The 24,030-nt window shown below is 34.3% G+C and overlaps 4 protein-coding genes across 4 annotated transcripts; 2 read left to right on the top strand and 2 right to left on the bottom strand.

Annotated features, from left to right (window-relative positions):
* Positions 1 to 565: 565 nt before the first annotated feature.
* On the bottom strand, positions 566 to 4,647 carry LOC125870789 (ras-related protein RABG3f). Its single transcript, XM_049551678.1, has 7 exons — positions 4,477 to 4,647; positions 4,099 to 4,125; positions 3,852 to 3,951; positions 2,249 to 2,395; positions 1,750 to 1,830; positions 1,406 to 1,551; positions 566 to 914 (listed from the first exon to the last, which is right to left on the bottom strand). The coding sequence occupies exons 1-7, from the start codon at positions 4,527 to 4,529 to the stop codon at positions 848 to 850; spliced, it is 621 nt and encodes a 206-aa protein (XP_049407635.1). The 5' UTR covers positions 4,530 to 4,647; the 3' UTR covers positions 566 to 847.
* Positions 4,648 to 6,305: 1,658 nt separating this feature from the next.
* Positions 6,306 to 10,572, top strand: LOC125859659 (putative proline-rich receptor-like protein kinase PERK6). The gene is made up of 10 exons (XM_049539809.1): positions 6,306 to 6,468; positions 6,757 to 7,594; positions 7,946 to 8,044; positions 8,121 to 8,582; positions 9,057 to 9,143; positions 9,252 to 9,322; positions 9,422 to 9,498; positions 9,778 to 9,919; positions 9,996 to 10,157; positions 10,360 to 10,572. Exons 2-10 carry the CDS (start codon positions 6,832 to 6,834, stop codon positions 10,567 to 10,569), a joined length of 2,073 nt encoding a protein of 690 aa, XP_049395766.1. The 5' UTR covers positions 6,306 to 6,468; positions 6,757 to 6,831; the 3' UTR covers positions 10,570 to 10,572.
* A 2,083-nt stretch (positions 10,573 to 12,655) lies between these two features.
* LOC125857980 (coatomer subunit gamma) lies at positions 12,656 to 22,266 on the top strand. Its single transcript, XM_049537993.1, has 18 exons — positions 12,656 to 12,912; positions 13,428 to 13,525; positions 13,655 to 13,705; positions 15,020 to 15,133; positions 15,222 to 15,422; positions 15,507 to 15,608; positions 16,450 to 16,557; positions 16,687 to 16,917; positions 17,190 to 17,440; positions 17,613 to 17,784; positions 17,912 to 18,067; positions 18,149 to 18,199; positions 18,996 to 19,136; positions 19,213 to 19,410; positions 20,294 to 20,425; positions 20,508 to 20,681; positions 21,352 to 21,591; positions 21,776 to 22,266. The coding sequence occupies exons 1-18, from the start codon at positions 12,867 to 12,869 to the stop codon at positions 21,968 to 21,970; spliced, it is 2,661 nt and encodes an 886-aa protein (XP_049393950.1). The 5' UTR covers positions 12,656 to 12,866; the 3' UTR covers positions 21,971 to 22,266.
* LOC125868238 (transcription termination factor MTEF1, chloroplastic) lies at positions 22,123 to 23,445 on the bottom strand. Its single transcript, XM_049549139.1, is given in 1 exon segment — positions 22,123 to 23,445. A coding segment is annotated over 1 exon segment (885 nt). The 5' UTR covers positions 23,431 to 23,445; the 3' UTR covers positions 22,123 to 22,545.
* Positions 23,446 to 24,030: the final 585 nt, after the last annotated feature.

Here is a 24,030-nt window from a genome sequence, read left to right as displayed (position 1 = left end):
TTTCTTGCACAAATATATTTGAGTATCTAATTCTGTAAGATCATATCGTAAAATCACGAGGAAATAAATGTATATCAATGGAAGGTTAAAATTTTGAGATTTTTTCTCAGAACACGGTTGGTTTCTAACATCATTTGTCTCCTGCACTTTTCATTAGTTTTCTAGAGGCAGCAATCTTGGTAAAAAATTATTTGTAATTGTATTTTGTGGTGACATCAAATTATATTAGCGAACAATGGCCAAGTGTCCCAACGAGGCAAATATGTATCAATTTATCATATGATTAAGCGAGGAAAATCTTTATGCCATGCATCAATTTATTGATTTGTGAGCACATTCGTTGCATCTTTACGCACTCGAGCCACAATGCTCTCTAGTTCAACTCTTTTAATTGGCATAGTATATTTGATGGGCGATTCTGAATTGTGATTTTGATTAACCCTTTGTATATAGTCCTAAACTATTTCTTAGCACAGTCGTACAAGAATTTATATTTGCTAAATTGTTCAAACGCCTTACAATTTTCATCATTTGTACAACATATAGGGGTATCTGAAGCACATGGTTTGTGAGGTAAAACAGATCAACTGAAAATATTATTGTAAAGCAAGAGCTTTCACCAGAGAGGTGAATACGAATGCAACAAATCTTGAAGTTTTATCAAAGTGAAAGTAGCACCAATAGAATTCAAGCACCAAGATCCCCGTGCAAAAGCATATACAGGTACAACTTGAGAATTTACCAGGAAAAGAAGACCATGAGAAGCAAACAATAAAGCGAGGGCTAAAGGAATCCAATTTTTTTTGGAGCTGCAAGATTTATCATCACTTCGAAAATTGTGAACTGTTTAACACTCACATCCACCTGTCCTCTGCTGACTGCTAGCGGCAACATCAATGGTGTCGGGCAAATATCTTTACCATAAAAAAGTTGCGGCAGAAAAAAGAAATAGATCAGTATCATGGTATAAAAGTAATAAATATCTAGTACTGAAACAATTTATAGTCACGGTATTAATCTTGCACAGCTCATAATATCCCCTGTTTGCATGTTAACATCGCTTGCCCACAAACAGTTTAGCCTAACAAAAATTGATAATCTAATTCCTTTGGGAAAACGCCAGAGGAAAGATATGGGACCAGAGAAAACAATTATGTAAACCAGAATCGGTCAGAAGGCACAGGGCTTATACGGCTTGCCAAGCAGCTGCGCCAAGACAAATAGATCCTACAAAATTACTCGCCCACATTTTGACATCCCTCATTCCCCAGTCCAACATTATTTTTAGGTTGTCCCCAACTGACGTGATCACGTGACACTTTTTTGGGAAGATAAATATTTTTGTGTGCACCATGCTGCTAGAATCTTATGGACAACAATTAGTATAAATAATGTTTCAACTTACATTTCTTCCTCCTCTCCACTCTTCAGGGCATTCTTAGCAATGCATTGGAAAGCCTCCTCTACGTTGGTTCCTTCCTTAGCTGAAGTTTCAAAGTAGGGAATGTTACCCTTTGAAGCGCACCAGGCCCGAGCCTTTTTCTCAGACACCTAAAACAGAGCAGACAAGTATCTTTAAGTGAAGAAAAAGAATAAAATACCTCTATGGAAGCAAAGTTGTTTTCTGTATGAAACGATAGTAGTCCTATAGGCGGCTTACCAAAGAAGTGAACAGGTGAGAGCAACAGACAAGGGAGCACAAAGAGGAAGAATTGGGACAATGTACAATTTGTTGGACCAGGAACTTACCACTCTACTATTTCCACCATCAACATCAACTTTGTTCCCCAGCACGACAAATGGAAAGTTTTCTGGATCAGATGGGCTTGCCTGCAGAAAATTCATTCGGAGATTACAGAGTAGTTGTTCAACAAGAAAAAATAGTGTCAGGTGAAGATACCAAACAACTAATTTTATCATTTTTAACAACAATCTGTATGTGAGATCCTATGCAGAAAGATCAAAACAAGTAAATGGTGGCACCAACAAATACCAGTGGCTATAACAAAAGGGAGGAGCACTGGATTAGCAACTCAAGAAAGATGAAACAAAACAAGCTCCAAGAGGGAAAAGCTCATTAAGCCTTCATCTAAGCCAGAAGCAAAATAGGGCTATAAGCCTATAAATAGTTAATAATGTGAATTGATAACAATAGAATCAAATAAAGAAGAAGTAACGGGTAAATAATCAGAGGGAAATAAAGAAGAAGTACAGGGTAAACAATCAGAGGCAAATAAAGAAGAAATACCTGAATTAAGAACTCTTCTCTCCAGTTGTTCAAGTTTTCAAATGACTTCATTGAATTTACATCATAAACAAGGACACAACAATCAGCACCGCGGTAGAAAGCAACACCAAGACTCTGAAATCTCTCTTGGCCAGCAGTGTCCCAAATCTGGACAACCAGAAATATCAAAGTTAGAGCAGGAAACGGGCCAGGTTGAAATATCCATGAGTAAAACATTAAAACTGGTAATACAACCACCAACTACCTCTCCCCAATACCAAACCTAATACATGCAGATGTTTGGAATTACGACATCATTTTCAAGCTGAAAAACAATAGAGCATGTTTCTAGATATCAAACTTATAAGAACCAAAGAGTAAATTTGAGAGAGAGATGGAAGTCTTGACCAAGTGAGAAGTGAATTGGATGTACCATGAGTTCTCTAGATTGGATATTTTGAAAAACAAAAAAGATATCTGCAAGGCAATGCATATCTATCCGTTTCATTGCATTGGATCCACAAATAGAATTGAACCAAACCAAAGGACAAGGACAGGAATAACTAGGAAAAAGAGGTAAGCAACTGTAAATTAAATATTGTTTTTCCTTTTTAAATTCTGGAGGAGGGGGTCAAGGAAGCTGAACTATACTTTAAGATTCTGAATGAGGAAAACAAACTGGGAGTGAAGATGCAGCATGAGTCTCTTCTCCTTAATTACTAACACATATATGAATCTACCTAATTATCACCATATAAGCCACAAAACTCAAACTAAAAGAGCAGAAGGGTGACAAAGCTGAAAAGTTTATTTCGCTTGATACAATTAATAAAAATATCATCATGCACAGAGTATTTCTAGGAGATCAATGCATGTAAATTACTTCTATCTTCTTATATCCAAAACAAATGCCTTAATTCAGAAAGCAGCTTAGTATGGATTATAGCCACAGTTATTCATTCAAAGTACAGAGAATCTCCCATATGAGAATTTTCCCAGCACGTGTATTGGAGACATTGATATACCTACACATATTTCAGAGATAAATCAGTCCTAATCTTCCATAAGAAACTGACATTCGACTCACATGCATCCTCTTTTTTGGCTAAGAGAATTTAGACAATCACTCTAGCATGCCATTTACAAAGTCACCAATGGACCTCCCTTATCCTGACTTTTTTTCTTTTCCTCCCATTTAGTTGCTTCTTAATGAAGATGGCTAAAGATGATTCTCGTATACTTGAAAGAGAAAAACATGTCCAAACTCCAACAAACACACTGAACATTTCAACCCATAAAAGAAAAGGAACAAAATCTAAAGCAAAGGAAGTGATGGGCTGCAATTAAAAAACCGAGTGTTGCAACCCCTCATAAACACAATTACACAATCAACAGCATGACACTTAAGTATAGTTCAATTTGTCATTATTCTCAGATAACTTGTGTGGTAGTTTGTCTTCATACGTGAATCACAGGAAAACCCCCTCCATCTCTCTAGTTGTTACGAGGAATCACAGATGAAATAAGTAATATAGCAAACCTAGAATTGACAATTTGATACAGGAAAATCAGGTTGGTTGATTTCATACACTAATACACATCAATGAGACGCTATCTAACTAACCTGTAGAGTAAAGAGCCGATCCTCAAACTGCACTTCCTTTGTCAAGAAATCAGCTCCAATAGTTGCTTTGTACTGATTGCTGAACTTCTTATTTACATATCTATAAAGAATCATTTAAGGCAGACAATAAGGCAATTCAATTATAAGGTATAATTGCATCTGGAAAGTGAATCAAGCTGTTTTTTCACAATACTCTTGGACTGGTGATTAATCGAGCAATACTAGGTTACAAAGCTTAAAAGGATACTGATTCATCAACGAAGTCTTTCCAACCCTGCAAAACACAAAGAGGGGTGATTAATGGGCAAATACTGAAAATTAAGCAACTGCTTGAACTTAGATCACGAAAAGTCAAATAATCAAATCAACAACGCCTCAATTGCCAACTAGTTAGACCCTACTGTATGCACGAATCGTCTCTAATCATTCCGTTCTATCCCAATCCCAGATCACCGTAATGGAACACTCAAATTCAATTATAAAATCAATCCGTTAACAGGCCAAGCAAAATGAACATGAACAGCGATGAATCATGAGTAACTGAACCCTAAAACAGTACAGAACAGAAGAAAGTTGTACAGTAATATATTTAGTATCTATATTGACAAATACGGTGAGAACTGACCCACTGTCGCCGAGGATGATGACTTTCAAAAGCGTTCGCCGGCGAGAAGGCATCTTCAGCTGACTCGATCTGACGAGAAGAGACTGAACACAGAGAGCTCCGCGCGTGTTTGTCTCTCCGTGTGTGGCGTGAGGAGCAGAGACAGTTGGCAATTTGAGACGTTTCTAGTAGAAAAATGATTGCCCAGTTGTTGTATAGTATTCCGTAGTATTGAAATGGATTATACTTGAGCTGGGCAATAAACAGTCAACTAACCTTTTTCCGCCTGCCCGGGTCGGGTTGGCCCCAATTTGGTTCTCACTTATCACTATTCGAATTTGGAAATATTATTTTTGTACTGAAGTCACATATAGGGCCCGTTTGGCCATAGATTTTCCAAATAATATTTGGGGGAAAATTTAACAAATAGTGTTTGTTCATTCAATTTGCCATTATTTGGCAAATATCCCAAATTCTCAAATACACTAATATTTGGGCCAAATCTCATTATTTGGGATCTTTCGAAAATTGAAATTTTACACCAAACTTTTATTTTTACCAAAAACATCCTCTATAGTAGTTGTTTGCGTTGTATTACATAATTTTTTACGTAAACACCAAAGTAGTGATGAAATATCCAGCGATTATGAAAGTGATGATATGGTTGTTGATGAAAATGATGAACAATCGGCTCATGGTAACAAAATCATGTGCTTTGTCTACTTTACGATGTATGAAATGATGCTTGTTGCACTCACTCCAAACTATCACATTGCTCTAGTATCATGGACACTACTTATTATTTGTTGCAACAAAGATCTAATTGACTTGTAATACAAACTTATGGTTAGTATTGATAGTTTTTAAAACTTATGGGTATAAATCATATTTTTCTAAAAAAGTGAAATATATTTCTCAAATACTATGGTCAAACACGTGGTGAAATTTCACCCAAATTTTCACCAAAATAATATTTGCCAAGAATATTTGAAAATCTATGGCCAAACGCTAGTGTAATTTGGGATCATGATTTCAAATCTCAACTTTTCCAAAAGTATGATTTAAGATTTCAAATAATGATTTCAAAATTTTTAAAAATGTAAAAATTAACTCATAATTTATATTTTGTAAAATAAAAAATAAAAGAAAATCTCATCACTTATTTCTACGAGAAAAAGATTCATGTTTGACATGAAGATAATATTCGTACCATGTAAAAATATTATGTTAAAAATAACTAGTTACTGTTAATATTAACGATTGATTAATTTTTATAAAATTATATATTCTTTTTATTTTTGTATGCTGCAATAAATGTACTCAAATCTTTCTTCCTTTTGTTAATAAAAAAATTAAGAAATTAATAGATTTTTTGTAATGGCAACTTCTAAGCCTCCAGCGCTGGATGATAACATTGATAACACATCTTAATTTTTTTCTTTTAATTTTTTTTCTATGATTAAACGCCTTAGGTAGAATTTATTTTCAGCCTATAAATGTCAAAAATAACCAAACTACTTTGGAATTTCTTTTTATAAATTAATTATGTGGTTGACATTTTACATGAAACAGTAAAGCGTAAGAAATGGAGAAAAACGTCATATGTGTGGTCAAACGTAGAATGGCACACACACAAAATAATTCATACTTCAAAAGCACTAACTAATTGTTTGGGTAAATTGCTGACATCAAACTAGATTAATCAAATTATATAATAAAAAAAGTGAAAACAAAATTATTCGTTTAATTTGACAAATAAAATGTTTAGAAAAAACTATTTAAATCATATACAAGTTTTTTCTCCATAAATTCAGTCCTTTAATTTATTAGGATTAATAAAATAAGCATTAACTAAATGTAGTGATTTTTCTTTAAATGTAGTGATTAGTTCCCTTATTTTAGGAGGAGTATGAGGATGAAAAAACATCTCTTAGTTTCATGGTAAATTTTATTATTATGCAACATGTTTTTACTTTTCTTTCTTTGAGATTCCTCACTGCCTTTCTCCTAAAGGTATCATATTTCTTTTCTCCTGAGTTTGTATTTTCATCTTTACAGTTTCATCTTTTTAATCTTTATTTTTCTAAGATTAAGGCTTCTGATATCATTTACGAAATAATTATATGAAGTATTGATTCCGTATGGTAATAATTTTCTCTTCGTTATGAAATAAATGATAATGTTTCAATAATGAGATCATTGATTGTGATTTAGTTTCATGTTTTCTTGTTATTTTATTGAATATTTTTCGTGAATTTTCGGATAGAAAAAGTTAAATTTGTTTGGATTTTTAATGAACAGGAATCAATACTTGGGAGATCGGCGGAACCTGCGTAACTTATTCTAACGCAGATCGTGACAAAGACCTTTGTAAAAATGTCTTCGTCATCGAATGGGGACTCTCCATCATCAAATTCATCATCATCTCCACCAAATAATTCAAATAACAATTCATCATCTGGAAAAGATAATAGCTCTTCTTCTAATGGTAATAGTAATAATAATAATAATAGTAACAACAATAACAATAATTCAAACTCTCAATCTCCCCCTTCTAACAACGATTCATCCTCTGGAAAAGATAATAGCTCCTCTTCTTCAAATAATAACAATAATAACAACAACAATAATAACAATAACAATAATAATTCAAACTCTCAATCTTCTCCTTCTAATAACAATAATTCGTCATCTGGAAAAGATAATAACTCTTCTTCAAATGATAACAACAACAATGGTAATAACAACAATGGTAACAACAACAGTAACAACGACAACGACAACGACAACGACGATGACAACAACAGTAATAATAACAATAACAACGATAACAAGTCACGTTCTCCACCAAAATCATCAGACTCATCAAAAGGAGGATCATCTCCTCCTCCTCCTCCTCCTCCATTTTCTCCACCATCACATTTTTCTCCAAACTCTAGACCTCTTGCCCCTCCAAAGCCTCAATCAGCAAAGTCAGACAGTAAGGATAGCAAAGCAGCACTCAGGATCGGAGTCGCAGCTGGAGCAGGATTATTATTTCTTGTCATGCTAGTTTTCCTCATCTCTTGTTGTAAGCGGAAAAAGAAAAGAAAGCATGATCAAATGGGCTACTACAGAGACAATTCTCATGGAGCCATGAGTATACTTCTTATCTTTATTTTCTTATTTTATCATATGCTTTAATTTTGACATAATATATTACATTAGAAAAGAAGATGTGAAAGTATACCTATTTGGTTTATAGGCATGTCCATCCACAATATAATGTCACCCTTGATTAGACAATCACTCTTTTGAGAAAGCTTGTGTTACAATATCATTCCTCGAGTCCTTCAGGATGACTCAGTTGGTTTGGAGGGTGATTGATCCCCTCAATGCCTTCTGAGTCGAGCCTGTAGCATAAGGCTTGCCTAGTGCGTGGCAGAGGTGGTAGGGATATCTTTGCTAATTCATTTTCCCTCTATTCTAACCTGCATTATGTATTATACAGATAATCATTACTATAACAACACTGGACAACATACCAACAATTGGCAGACTAACAACAAACTTCAATCAACTGACCAATTTCACAAGATGCCTCCTCCAGGTACGCAATCATGTTTATACGTATATATTAAATTTTGACCATCCTTAATAAAATTCATCTTTTTGGCGGTTGGCAGGGAGTGGTCAAGTAAGTTCAGAGCATAGTTGGCCAATAGCACCACCACCACCACCACCGATGATGAGTAGTAGTGAAATGAGCTCGGCGGCTTTCTCTGGTCCACATCAACCTGCTCAACCACCTCCACATCCAGCAATGGCTCTTGGTTATAATCAAAGTAGTTTCACTTATGATGACTTAGCAGTTGCAACTGGAGGATTTACTAAAGACAAACTATTGGGACAAGGTGGTTTTGGATATGTACATAAAGGAGTGTTGCCTAATGGTAAAGAAATTGCTGTAAAAAGTTTGAAATCTAATAGTGGACAAGGAGAAAGAGAGTTTCAAGCAGAAGTTGAAATTATTAGTCGTGTACATCATCGACATCTTGTGTCTTTAGTTGGGTATTGCATTGCTGGATCTCAAAGGATGTTGGTCTATGAATTTGTTGCTAATAGCACTCTTGAAGATCACCTTCATGGTATGTATATATTTTATTTTCAAACATATTACTCAATCCGTTTTAATATGTTTGTCATCCCTTAAAAAAAGTTTGTTTATTTCCTTCTTCTTTTTTGACAACTCTTTAAAGACCACAAAATTTAAAGTCATTTTGATTAGTGTGATAATTGGGCGGGTTGAGTTAAAACAGATTAAGACAACAAACCAAAATTAGCTTGAGTCAAAACGGATCATAACCCAATAGGTCCAATTTTTATCAAGTTTTATTTATTATTTACAAGATTTTAGTACCTAATAAATTTTATTATTATTATTATGGGTTTATATAACATATCAAATTAAAAATATAAAATAAAAAAAATAAAAAAATAATATATATATATATATATATATATATATTTATTTATCATTATACTTAGCATTTTTTGAAAAATAACTTTTGTTATTTGGTGTTTGGAGTTTATCTCATATTTTGTTTGTTGAATTCATTTAGGATCTGGTCGTCCTCCTATGGATTTCAATACAAGACACAGAATTGCATTAGGAGCTGCCAAAGGTTTTGCTTATCTTCATGAAGATTGTAAGTTTTGAATTTTTTTTATTGTTTTTTTTTTCACTATTTGACTTATATTATATACGTGTATTTTCATATCTAAGTTTTTTTGTTCTTATTTTGTATAAATTATAGGTCACCCTAAAATTATCCATAGAGACATCAAAGCTGCAAACATCCTATTGGACGAAAATTTTGAAGCAAAGGTATTTCTATGTTATAAAAATACCAATTATATGAGGAATTTTAATTTCACTTAGATACAGAAAAACTCAATCTCTTGATTCTTACAATATTTTTATTAGGTGGCTGATTTTGGACTAGCTAAGCTCTCATCTGACAACCATACTCATGTATCCACCCGTATCATGGGAACTTTTGGGTGAGCATATTTTAAAATATTTTTTAAAAATAACATCTTTAATTTATTTTATTTTGCTATGTTAGCGTTTATAAAATCTTTGAGTTGATTTCTATTAATTGAGTGATCATATTATAAATCAACCACAAGAGCTCCGTTCCAGTTTTATCTTCTACTGTTTTAATGCTAGTATTTTCTTGAAATGTGTACCTAATTTTTTTAAAATTTTGAAAGTAATGTATTACGTTCAATTAGAATGAAATAATTGAAGTGTAATTATTTGTGTGTATTGATTAATAGGTACTTAGCACCAGAGTATGCTTCAAGCGGAAAGCTAACTGAAAAGTCTGATGTTTATTCATACGGAGTTATGCTTTTGGAACTTATAACTGGACGTCGTCCAATTGACATGGATGGTGACGACGATACTTTAGTTGAATGGGTATGTACCCCTCCGTTTTAATTTATTCAATTTTTTATGTGACATGTTTTAATTTATGCTACCGGTTTATATGCAGGCAAGACCTATTTTAATTCGTGCAACAGAAGGCGGAAATTATGATGAATTAATAGATCCACGCTTAGAGGGAAACTTTGATGCCCAACAAATGTTATGTATGGTGGCATGTGCTGCTGCAACAATCAGACATTCTGCAAAAAGACGTCCAAAAATGAGCCAGGTTAGTTTATCTCTTGATTTTTCTTAACCGTTACTATATTTTTTTTGGTGAGTAAATTTGAAGTAATGTTTTATTTTGGTGCAACTTTTCTTAGTTGTTTTTATTGTGATTATATTACTATACTTTCCTTTGAAATATAAATAGGTAATCTAATAATATCGTTGAAAAATACTAATCAATGAATCACTTTACATATTATTAGGTTGTACGTGCTTTAGAAGATGATGTTACCTTGGACGATTTGAATGAGGGAGGAAAATTGGGTCACAGTGCAACTCTCAGTTCTGGAAGTTCTGAACCAGATGGAGGTTCATATGATTTAAAGAAATTCAGAAAATCTAGCATGTCGAGTCAAGAATACTCAAGCAGTGAGAACGGTGAATCTCGTGAATTTCGTCAAAACAAGAAGTAAACAATATAGCCCTTAATCAAAATTATTGCTCTTGACAGAAAAAAGGATGGTTACTTCAATTCTCCATATAATTATAAATTGTATTTATTTATGTATAATTATGAAATTGTAGATACAACACACAATCATTGACCAATTGAACTTAATCGCAATTCGCAAAGATGCTTTAGGTACTTAAGTTTGGTCTCTTGGTGGAATAATAATATTCTTCTATCATGAAACTTAGGTGATTGCAATTTTATGTTTGAATTCTTCATGAGTTAGTCATCAAATTTTGTTAAAATTGGAGAAATAATTGATGTGCATTTAGTTCGCACAATACAAATTCGTTGGTGTTATACTGTTTAATTCGCTTTTTTTAGATGTGTAATTGATATTTTCTAGGCAAGCATCAACCCCTATTGTTCATATAGTCTCATTGTTTGCCATGAATGAATGATAATTTAATTCAAATCTCAAGTCATTAAGTCTGTTTGATTTTTAGATATGAATCTTATTATTCATACAATATTTCATTAAGCGTGTAGCTTGTTTTAAAATTTTTACAACCATTTAATGGGTATGAATAGATTCAAATGATTAAAATCCATAACAAAGTCTTAATATCATTAAAATGTTTATTCAAGGGTTTTCTAAAATATGGTAGTTCACCATAACTCCATTCACTTTCACTGTTAACCATCACCTATCATCCACAACCACCATCGATGGCATAAACCCAATCAATCATCACCATTCACCACCATTAGCCATCATTTACAATCATTGCCACCAACCACCATTACAATTCACTATTACAACTATCAACCACCGCTATATAACGTCATCCGCTTTCATCATTCACCAACGCCATTAACTATCACTATCATCCACCACAATTACTTGACAATATCAATTACCACGATCAACAACCACTATTAATTACTAATATCAGCCATATCATCACTAGCTACTATCAACAACCACCACCATCTCCCAATTCAATCCTCATTTGACACCCATCACACACACACACATACATACACACACACACATATATAATTAATTTATTTATTTAAGTATAATTCTTAAATAAAGATAAGTTTGATTATTAAGATGTTGAGCAAATAATAATATAAGTTTATTTAGTATTCAAATCTTAATACAGTATCTTAATATTTAGATGTGTGTTTAAATTCAGACATATTAATCTTAATAAAAACAAATGATGACAATTGTTTTAGACTTTTCATCAATATGAACACGACTATCCGAGCCCAGATCTCTATGGAAATATATTAGTGCATACTTAAGATGATGTGCATTTTAATTAAATTTTCGACGAACTTAGAATATATAACTAATCTTGTTATAACGAAAAAAGATAATTCCTTAAATGTGTAGATATTCACTTTCAAATACTATTTATCATCTTTTCAAAGTTTAAAAATACTCATTGTGTCTAATTTCAATTATATTTATTGTCAAACGATTCCACTAAAAAAAATAAATTACAAACAACTAGGGAAATAGCATGAAATGTTTTTGTTCTCATACATCAATTTCATTCTAATAGTAGATAGAATTTGTAGAAGGTGTTATCCAAGCATAATCTTTCATGGTTGAGAATTGATTCTTTGCTACTAAGATAACTTTTTGAAGCTCAAGTACCTTCAAAGTACACATTTCAAATTTATTTGGTCATATATATTTCTTGGTGAGAGATTGTAAGGATTTGTTTGGCTATAAATTATTTTTTTTTTAAAAAAAGATTTCATAATACTATTGATTATATATATCAAAATGAATTTTAATTTGTTTAAGATGAGTTTTCAAACTTGAAAAACTAACAAAAAATTTAACTTATCAGTTATCATAATGAAATTTTAACTTTCAAAAAATATTACTCATATTTTAAAGATATTGGACCATTTTCCGTATATTATAAGTTACTCCTTTTTTCCTTTTTTTTTTCAGCGAACGAAGGAAATTTATTTCATGGTATGTCGTGTACACATCCCATTGGTTACTAGCCTCCGTTTTCTTCAACTGTAAATGTAAAATAGTCTTCGGGTAAACCGGATCCGGTTTAATATTTCACCCTTATAAGTTATAACCCTCTTCACTGAACTTGTACGTCCGAGGGGAGATCGAGAGATCTGTAATTCGATTCGCTGCTACGCAATATAAATATATTCAATCACTTTGTGTTCTTCATTCACCGAACCGATCCCACCTTTTTCCGATTACTTTCCGATCCGACTCGGTTACACTTCTATTTATCTGTATCCTTACAGATCTCAGCTGTCGTCTCAGAAATGGCTCAGCCTTTGGTGAAGAAGGACGACGATCGCGATGACGAAAGTACGATTTTTATTTGAATTTTAGCACAAGCTTTTGTTTCATTCCTCATGTTAATTTGTCGGTGGTTTTGCATTTAATTGATTGGATTGTTGCTTTCGCTTGTGATTTTCGATTGAGGCTGAGTATAGATCTGCATTGTGGATTATATTCTTCGTTGATTGTTTTTGTGCTCAAGTGAATCTGGACGATAGTGAGTCTGATTACGGTGGAATACTTGTGAAACAGCTTTTGTTACTTGCCATTTTTTCTCATTTCCTTCTGACAGCTATTCTCAATGCTGCAAATACGTAATTCAGTGATAAATATCTATACGGTATATTAAAATTTTAGGATCCAAAAGAGGTGCGGTATGTGTGTGCTTGAATGATGTTGGGGAAGTTAGTTTGCGAGGATTATACTGTGTAGTTTTACACTGTAGAATAGTCGTTTTCTGCTCAGATCTATCTAAAGTAGGATTTAATATGTGTTTGAGTGATGAATTGACATTTCCATGTTGGATTTCTATGACAATACAGTGGACTATTCCCCGTTTATGGGGATTGAGAAGGGTGCTGTTCTTCAGGAAGCTAGGGTTTTCAATGATCCTCAATTGGATGCAAGAAGATGTTCTCAGGTATGGTGTTCTATTTTTTTGAAATAAAAAATGCTGTGCAAAAGTAAATTAACTCTCATTCTGTTTTGGTGGCATGTCAAGCTGGTTAGACTAATTTGTTCGTCTTGCCTTTATTTTCCGGTTCTTCAGGTCATTACAAAGCTTTTGTATCTTCTGAATCAGGGCGAGGCGTTTACAAAGGTTAGCTCTAGAGCTATTAGTTTTGGCAGTAAAACATGTATTCCTTTATTTTTTGGCATGACTGTACAATGACATTTTACAAATTAAATGCCCCAAACTGTGGAATCAACCATGAATGTGTTAGGGTAGGCTGCCTACACCACATGAAATCCTGCATGAACGCAGTGTGCTTCGTACACCAGGCTGCCATTTAAATGCCCCAAACCACCATTTAAAGAGTATAGAGAAACGTTGAAGAAATAGAGAGATGTGTGACGTTGGCTATCATAATAAAGCAACTGTATTTTATGAGAAAATGTATAAAGGTTCTGAATTTTCATTTGCGGGGATAATACTTGATTGTGAGTAACTCCTCCATATGCGTATTCAGTTGTTCTTGCACGATGAAGGTTATTTTTTTTTCATGAATTCTACTTCACTTTGCACCTCAGAAAACAATTCTTTTATCCGGATTTTTGTGACCCTACATAGAATTGGTATTAGCTGATCATGTCTTGTTTTCTGGAGGTTATATCACATGTGTTTTACCTAGTCAAAAAATAAAATAAGGAAGTGGATAATATCACATGCTATTGCATGTCTGCTTGAACTGAAGGGTAATTTTCAGTAATGCATTACATATAGCGTGTCAGTATGATATGTTTTTTCATGTTAATGATTAATGATCTCGGAAGCATCTCAATGCTGCTATTCAGACACTAGTCTGATATGGTCGTGAATTATTTTCACATTATGCAATGATCAGCAGTTACAATTTTGGAATTTATGTATCTGGCTAGTCATATGGGAAAATTGCGTACATCTTTAAACTAAAGTTGATTAGCCAAATTGATCGAACGTAGTCAAACAACAGACTAATATGTGCAATGGATCAAAGAGAATTTCCCTTCCTTGAAGTGTTTCTCCTTTCTTTACTTCATCTCGGTGCCCCAATTTAGAACCATACCATTTCTTTGCTCTACAATGTTTCCTTTTTAATATTCCTGGAGCCATTTGCTAGTGTTGTAAATTCTTGTTTTAGCCCATATAGATTTTCTGTCACGTCCATGATATGGATCTTTGAAAAGAGGCTCTTCTTATTGCCATTTTGAATTTGCAAACTGAAGCAAACTAAATATTTCTGTCTTTTCTATAATTGAGAATTCTTAGTCCTTCCCCCTTAGGACATAAAGGGGAAGTAGCGAGATTACAACCTCCTTCGTGGGAAATCCACGTAAGCAGTCGCTCCATCTTATCTCTTTATGTCACTTTGATGACATTCTCTCTCTCACTCTCTTCCTGTGAGACTGCCACTTAAGTTGTTTTAATTTGTAGGTTGAGGCTACAGAAGTATTCTTTTCTGTCACAAAACTCTTTCAGTCAAAGGATATTGGTCTCAGGAGAATGGTGTATCTGATAATTAAAGAGCTTTCTCCCTCCGCAGACGAGGTTAGATACCTAATTTCTTCTTTTTTTCTTTTAAGGTTATTCTCCTCCTATGAATGAAATTAACATGTGGTTTCATTGCCTCCAAAAGGTTATCATTGTTACGAGCTCTCTCATGAAAGACATGAATAGCAGAACTGATATGTATCGGGCAAATGCTATTCGTGTCCTTTGTAGAATCACGGATGGGACACTTCTCACCCAAATAGAGAGATACTTGAAACAAGCCATTGTTGACAAAAACCCTGTTGTTGCAAGTGCTGCCCTTGTGAGTGGAATCCATTTGCTTCAGGTAAGGTTTCAAGAACCCTTTTTCATTTTTTGCTCGGTTGGTGGAATCTTCCTAACTCTCCTTGGCCTATGTTTCTTTTCACAGACAAACCCAGAAATCGTGAAAAGATGGAGCAATGAGGTACAAGAAGCTGTTCAATCAAGGGCAGCTCTTGTACAGTTCCATGCACTGGCCCTGTTGCACCAGGTATGTTATTTATTATATAAAATTTTGCTTTGAATTTTTATTCATGTCATGAAATTTTTGTTTGTTAACACAATCATATTGAGTAAAACCTCATAATTAAAGTGTTGAAGCCCCCAAGGGTTGGTTCAAGTGGCAAAGGCTGGGGGACTTGTGACTTAGGTCACGGGTTCAAGCCCCATGTCATGCAAACTAAGCTTGATATTTAAGTGGAGAAGGGTAGAGGAGCGGACCCATTATCCCTGAATTTCGAAAGTCGCCCTTGGTCTTGAGGGTTTACCCTGGATAGATTTCATGGTCATAAAAAAATTTAAGTATGGAAGTTGAGGGTAAGTTTTAGACTCATATAGTACTTTTATTATTATTATTATTAGCATTATCTTGATATAATTTTAACGTAATTTTCAGTTATATTTTATTTATTATGATGATGACATGATATAAGATTAAATAAAGAAATGAAGATTCATATAGCTGACCCCAACTTGTTTGGGATTGAGGCGTAGTTGTTGTATACTGTATTGAAGTAGTACTAGTCCTCATATATCTGTAGTTGGTTCATGTTCTTAAATATTAAAATATCTTGTGGGTTCCCTTTCATTCAGTGGTCAGGTTTAAACATGCTTTTGATCTCTGGTTTCCTACCACCTTCTAAAGTGTTGCATTTTTCCATATTCTACTATTCATTAAAATCACAGCAGTACTAATTCTTTCATTTTTTTGGGGGTTCTTATAATGTTTTGAAGATTAAGTGGTAATAGATCATATGGAAGGTTATGTTTTCCTGGGTCTTTACATGTGCAAGGTTCACACTCTTGATATGATTTTCTTTCTGCTTTTGCAGATTCGGCAAAATGACCGTTTAGCTGTTAGCAAGCTAGTTACCAGTTTGACAAAAGGGAGTGTCCGCTCGCCTCTAGCTCAATGCCTTTTGATTCGCTATACTAGTCAGGTGCCTTCTTTTCCCCCTCATTTCCCGTCAGTTTTAGTATTAATCTAATTATTTGATTGGGCTTTTGCCTACTGGAAAGAAATCCTAATCCTGGATTATTTATGGTGTGTTGGAATGATAAATTTTCAGGTTATTAGAGAATCTGGCATTAGTCAAACAGGAGATCGGCCATTCTATGACTATTTAGAGAGTTGCCTTCGTCACAAAGCAGAAATGGTTATTTTTGAAGCAGCTAGGGCAATCACAGAGCTTAACGGTGTGACTACTCGAGAATTAACTCCTGCTATTACTGTCCTACAGCTCTTTTTAAGCTCTTCTAAGCCAGTTCTTAGGTTTGCTGCTGTCCGCACTTTGAACAAGGTGATTCATCTGTGTATTCATTGGTCTACTACTTCTATTATGAATGATTAATTTGGTAACTGTGATTTAATTATTTAGTCGAATGATGCACACTAACCAATGCTTCCACATCAGGATAACCCTATCTCTGTTTTGTAAACACATATTGAATTTAATTCTCTATGATATTGATTTTTATGCCACTAAAAGTAGTGTACTGGTTGGTTACAATACTACCTTCTTAAACTTTGTAACTGAAGAAGCTTAATTTGCAATTTTTGAACCATGTATAGGTGGCAATGACACATCCTATGGCTGTGACTAATTGCAACATTGATATGGAGAGTCTGATTTCTGATCAAAATAGGAGCATTGCAACTCTGGCTATCACAACTCTACTCAAGACTGGGAATGAATCTAGCATTGATCGTCTAATGAAGCAGATCACTAACTTCATGTCTGACATTGCTGATGAGTTTAAGATAGTGGTGGTGGAAGCCATTAGATCATTGTGTTTGAAGTTCCCCCTTAAGTACAGATCATTGTGAGTAATCATGGACTTCTCTTAGAAACACCTGGATATCAGTATATAATATATGTATGCAAAGCTTAACATACAAAAAAAAAGGGGAGGGGGGGGATACATCTTTTTTTGTTACTTTTTAACAGTCACTTGACATGGATTTTGTGTGTGTGTGTGTTTTTAACAACAATAGGATGAATTTCTTGAGCAATATTTTGAGGGAAGAAGGTGGATTTGAGTACAAGAAGGCTATTGTTGATTCGATTGTGATCCTGATTAGAGATATCCCAGATGCTAAAGAAGGTGGATTGCTTCACCTATGTGAATTCATTGAGGACTGTGAATTTACATATCTTTCTACTCAGGTTAATTTCCTCTTTTCTTGCTAATCCTGGTTTTCTTGTCTATCCACATTATTTCATTGTAATTTTTGTTTTCATTAGGTTTCTGTGATGTTGTATTTGTTTATTTCTCACCTCGATCTATCCATAGATACTACACTTTCTTGGAAATGAAGGACCTAAGACCTCTGACCCCAGTAAGTACATCCGATACATATATAATCGGGTGATACTTGAAAATGCAACGGTTCGGGCCAGTGCAGTGAGCACCTTAGCGAAGTTTGGTGCCTTGGTTGATTCATTAAAGGTAGAATTGTTCTGGTTTCAGTTTGTGTCATGACTGAATGCTGCATTTTGACTTTAAAACTGTTTTTTTAATATGCTGCAGCCTCGCATATTTGTGCTGTTGAAACGTTGTCTGTTTGACAGTGATGATGAGGTTAGTCTTTAGATTTCATGCCTTCGGTTATTTTTATTCTTTATTACTTTGTTAATGTTTGCTTTATCCTTTTCCTTTCATGTTAATCAGGAGAACCATTCATTGATTTGTGAAATTTAGGGCCCTGTATATATGACTATGAGCAATCATGTGCTTACTTAAGTATTGTTGTTTCCACTCCAAAAAAAAAAAAAAGAGGAAGGAAAATAAATAGCCAAAGATTCCATATTTATTCCATAGTTCCCTGATTAACATTCATGGTGTTGGGATTTGCAGAACTCGTTGGCATTTACTCATAAGAATTCCCTTTACAAACCAAAAATGGTTGAGCCTTTCAGTTTGTCTTCTTTTTTCCCTCCCCCATAGCTTGTTGTCATTCGGTCATTCCTATGTAAACTAGAAAGAAAGTATTCCTTGTCTTAACTGTTTAACTATGTTTTAAATTCCTTTATGGCTAGTAACTTAGATTTCGTTTCTGTTGCATGTACTTGTTTTTAGCACTCTACCTCCACGAGGTAGTGGCAAGGTCTGCGTACTATTTACCCTCCCCAGACCCCACCTAGTGGGATTTCACTGGGTTGTTGTTGTTGTTGTTGTTGTTGTACTTGTTTTTAGCAACCTACATATGTGAGAGATCATCTGAAACGAATAGTTCTCTATTGTCTTTTCTGATTGTGATATGTGTTTTTGTTTGTTTATAATATTTTTCAGTTAGCTCCTGTCTGTGATTGCGATATATGTTTCTACTTGTGTCATATTCTTTTTTCAGTTTACAAGTGTTGCAATCTTTTGGCAGGTCCGTGACCGTGCTACACTTTACTTGAATACCCTTGGTGGTGATGGTGCAGTTGTTGAAACTGATGAAGAGGTGAAAGAATTCCTTTTTGGTTCACTCGATGTCCCTTTAACCAATCTGGAAACCAGTTTGAAGAATTATGTATGTAGCTTCTCTCTATTATGATCTCTAGTTCTTTTTGCATTTGTTATCTCATGTTTTTCTATAATGGTGGCAGGAGCCCTCGGAGGAGGCATTTGATATTCATTCTGTACCTAAGGAAGTTAAATCTCAACCCTTGGCAGAGAAGAAAGCACCTGGTAAAAAGCCAACTGGTTTGTCTGCTCCACCGGTGGCCCCCACTTCCACTGTTGATGCGTATGAAAGATTACTGTCCTCTATTCCAGAATTTGCCAGTTACGGGAAGCTTTTCAAGGTTCGTTGATCAATATTCATAATCATTTATTTTCTAGGGAAAAGGGCCTGATTTACCCCTCAACTTTGGCATTTGGAGTTGATATGCCCCTCGTTATGAAAGTGGCTCATATATACTCTTACCGTTATACAAACGGCTCACATGTATCCCTATCATTACAAAATGAGCTCACACATACCCTACATTTAACGGAAGTGAAAAATTTAGTTTTAAATTTATATTTTTGACTTTTAATTTTTAAAAAAATCATTTAGGGGTATATATGATTCTTCTAGCAAAGTTCATGGTATATTTTAATCTTTTTCATACATAAATTATTTTTTGACTTCTTTGATTATCATTATTAGAGTTTCTTATTCTTTTTTTTTTCTTTCATTCCTTAGTGTAAAGAAAACAAATTTAAAACTATTTTTTTGTGGCTATATTATAATTTAAAACTATTTCTTTTGGCTATATTGTAATTTAGTTTTTGTATTTGAAGAAAAAAATTGGGTCGTCTATAATAAATTTTACAAGAATATTAGTGAAACTTAAATAAATTTGACCATCAAAATAATAAATCTAAATTAGTCATTGAAACAAAAAAAAGTAAAAAAATATGTTTGAGGAGGATTAAATATACCCATATGGGATTATATATTTTTTTAAATAAATAATTAAAAAATTAAACTAAAATTAATTTTTTTCACTTCCATTAGAGGAAAAGGGTATATATGAGCCATTTGTATATAAGTAGGGGTATATATTAGCCACTTTTATAATGAGGGGTTTATCAGCTTTAAATGGCAAAGTTGAGGGGGTATATCAGACCCTTTTCCCTATTTTCTAAGGTGATTTGTTTTGTACTTGTTTAAGCTAATATTTTTTTTCCATGTATGACCAGTCATCTGCTCCAGTGGAGCTAACAGAAGCTGAAACAGAATATGCAGTTAATGTTGTCAAGCACATTTTTGACAGTCATATCGTGTTCCAGTACAACTGCACCAACACTATTCCTGAACAATTGCTGGAGAATGTATTGAACTTTTCTTTGGAGGAGTTTCTTGCATTTTAATTTGACCTGATCATCATTTTGAAGTGTTATTTGCCTGCTGCAGGTCAGTGTTATAGTAGATGCTTCTGAAGCTGAGGAATTTTCTGAAGTAGCATCCAAACCTCTCAAGTCCCTTCCATACGATACCCCAGGGCAGACATTTGTGGCTTTTGAGAGACCGGAAGGAGTCCCTGCTGTTGGGAAATTCTCAAACACGTTAAGGTTCATCGTTAAAGAGGTATAATTCTCCTGAATTATTTTGTGAACAGATCTGGATGGAGTCATGACTTGAGAGATGGCCATGTTTAGCTTTTTTTTCCTTTTCCTGTCTGGTAGTTTAGCTTTTCTGGTAGTCATGTAACTTGTATGTATTGAAAAATCTTCTCTATAGTCTATGAATAGAGACTTATATCTGATATTTTAGTTTGGATATGGATTTTTGAGCTGTGAATTGTGATCACTTGTTAACAACTATGCAAGCCATGTAAGTTGTGTGGAGCATCTTGACTAAGGTGTCTTCTTTCCATAATAATAGCTGCATCATTAGCTCAGCCTGTTCAAAATAATAGCTGCATCATTAGCTCAGCCTGTTCAAAATAATAGCTGCATCAGAAAAAACTTGTGTTATTTTCTTGGACCCTTTTCTCCTAAAGTATATAATTCAGATAGAGTATTGAACTCTAGACCCAACCAAACTAACAACAGGAGGAGTGAGTGACTTTTTAGCAATCCTTCCCAGCCCAACCTCCAAAAGGATAAAAAAATAGAACTGCTGATTTTTTTCTGTCTGTAGTATTCAACTGTTCTGATTATTAAATGTAGCTCCGTGTATCTTGCCAAATTGTTTCTAAGATATCTTTCCTATGCAATGTGATGTTATGCTATGCTAATTTTTGGTGATACACTAGGTGGATCCATCTACTGGTGAAGCTGAAGATGATGGTGTCGAAGACGAGTACCAGCTAGAAGATCTTGAGGTTGTTTCAGCAGATTATATGCTAAAAGTAGGAGTGTCCAACTTTAGGAATGCCTGGGAGAGTTTGGGAGCAGATTGTGAAAAGATAGATGAATATGGTCTCGGGCCAATGGAAGGTCTAACTGAAGCTGTAAATGCAGTTATCAGCCTTCTTGGCATGCAACCTTGCGAGGTTTGTCTTTCATTCATGGTTCTAATCAACTCAAAACACTCTGCTAGAACTCTTTTAAAGCAAGGGCATACTTTACAGATTTGGCTAGAACACAATTCATATTTGGGTCGAACCTTTTCTGAGCAACTATGCGTATTTCTCTTTATGTGGTATCCTAAACTGTTCTATTATGATGTTTCTCCAGGGTACTGAGGTAGTCCCAAGCAATTCAAGATCACACACATGTTTATTATCTGGTTTATACATTGGCAATGTAAAGGTTCTAGTTCGGTTGTCATTTGGAGTCGGTGGGCCAAAGGAGGTTGCAATGAAACTGGCTGTTAGGTCTGAAGATATATCTGTCAGCGATGCAATTCACGAAATTGTTGCAAGTGGCTAGTTTTGTAGATGAGTTCAGATCAATACTTGTAATAGAAAGTGGATTTATTTTAATTTTTTTTACCAAGTAAATTTGGTCAGTTCAGAACTGCGAGGTACTCTTCAATGAGTCAGTCGGCTGGGGTAATTCAAACACTAAATTTGACTTTCTCGTTCTCTTTTTTTTTGGTTCGAAGGAAAGAGTTGATAGTTCTAGTCCGTATATTTTGCATTATATTGTCAAAGTGTTACCTGATGTACTTGGTTCGAGATACAAAGTTGGCACCATGCTTGTTGTATTCATTCTAAATTTTGCTATTTTGATGGTTCATTCTTTGTGTAATTGGAAGTTTGTCTGAATCACCGTCCTTTGACCCTCTTCTCACACCTTTAATTGTGCAAGGAAGGGTTCGGGATCGGAAAATGAATAAACTACCAAATAAGACCGATTAATTTAAAGACGATGCATTATATTTGTGACAACCTGATGAAATATATTTACATGAAATTAATCTTTCACCACTTGACAACTGCGTCACTTTCAAAAAAATACAGATACAACGTTATGTAATAAGACATGAAGGAGAATAAAGAAAATCATTTCCATTTAGCATAAAATCTTTGATCACTCCACAGCAACATTCTTTTCAAGGGAATTGCAACATTTCTTTCCTTGAGATGCAAATGTCTAGGAACAATCCGGTTTCTAAGGCTGAAAGCAAAGTACTGAGGGAACAGTTTCAGTTCCTCAATATCCCTCTTCATACCCTCAGCCAAATACTCATACTTTGGCCACAAGTTGTGTTCAATGCTATAACCAAATATAGCAGGAAATCTAGCACAAAACTTGGCTGATTCTTCATAAGAAAACCCAATTCCCTGCAAAAATGTAACTTTTTCTTGCAATTTATCCACTCGGGTATTCAGTAGATGAGCATTTAAGTTTGTTGGCAAGTTCAAATTTCCAATGTCTAATTCTTTAAGATAAAGCAGTGTTGGTCTCAAACAGAATTGGACATTGGATTCAAGAATTTGAGGGCATCGAAGAATTAAACCTTGAGTTTCTCCTGGGGTTGCAGCTAAATCAAACTTGAAGAAATCAAATACAGATTCAACATTAAATTCAGGAGAAAATACATGGTCACAAACAAGAGCAATTCTGGATATATCAGCCTGGGAGAAGCCTTGGGAATTGAGGAAGTTCACAGTGGATAAAATTTGGGAAAGGGATTCTGGGGATGGGGTTGTTTTATAGATTTTGGTACCAGGCTTAATAATTCCAAGAGATTTTAGATAACGGAGATTTTCGCGGTGAGAAGTATGAAATCTGAGGAGGAAAGGAGGATTTGGAGATGAAGAAAATGGGATATTTGTGGCAGAGATGAAAAAGCAGTTTTTTGTAGTTGGGATAGAAGAGCAAAGAAGCATAGCTTCTTTTAGCCACATTTATCTACATTGTCTATTTGTCATGTGGCTCCGCATATTTATATGTCATCGTTTGTTATGACAATATACTTCTTCCCTCCCAAATTGTTCACAAAACGAGTAGTACTTGACAGTTTTTCTTATTAAAATAATGCCTTCTAATGAATAAGTCAAAATTCTCTTTTTCCTCTTCCCAAACCCACAGTGCCCAGGAAAGCTTATGTGCGCTTTAACTAATTTCGCGGACCACCTACTACATCCCACCAACACACGTAATGGATAACTCTGGTCTTTGTTTATCAATGCTTGAATGGATCGGAAAAAATTACCCAACATTTTTGCCACTACGAAAATTAAATCATTAACTACTACGTCACACCTTAAAGTGCCAAAATGCACTTAGTTTTACCTGTAAAAGGAAAGGAACAATTTTACCCTTGTGCCATTACAAACAAGCTAACAATATTACCAGCACATAAATTTGCATATACAGAGAATTCTCAAATATGATAGAAAGCCTGAAAACAATGAACATTTTTATAAAAAGGAAAAAAAAATCATGTTAATGGAAACAATGAAACTGGAGGAGAATAAATAGGAACGTTGAGGAAAAGAAAAAAGTTTATGCCTGGGCTGTTCTGTCAACTGAGAATTTCA

The sequence above is a fragment of the Solanum stenotomum genome, chromosome 1 (assembly GCF_019186545.1).
Source record: "Solanum stenotomum isolate F172 chromosome 1, ASM1918654v1, whole genome shotgun sequence".
NCBI classification, from domain to species: domain Eukaryota; kingdom Viridiplantae; phylum Streptophyta; class Magnoliopsida; order Solanales; family Solanaceae; genus Solanum; species Solanum stenotomum.
This window is presented reverse-complemented; position numbering and strand designations above follow the sequence as displayed.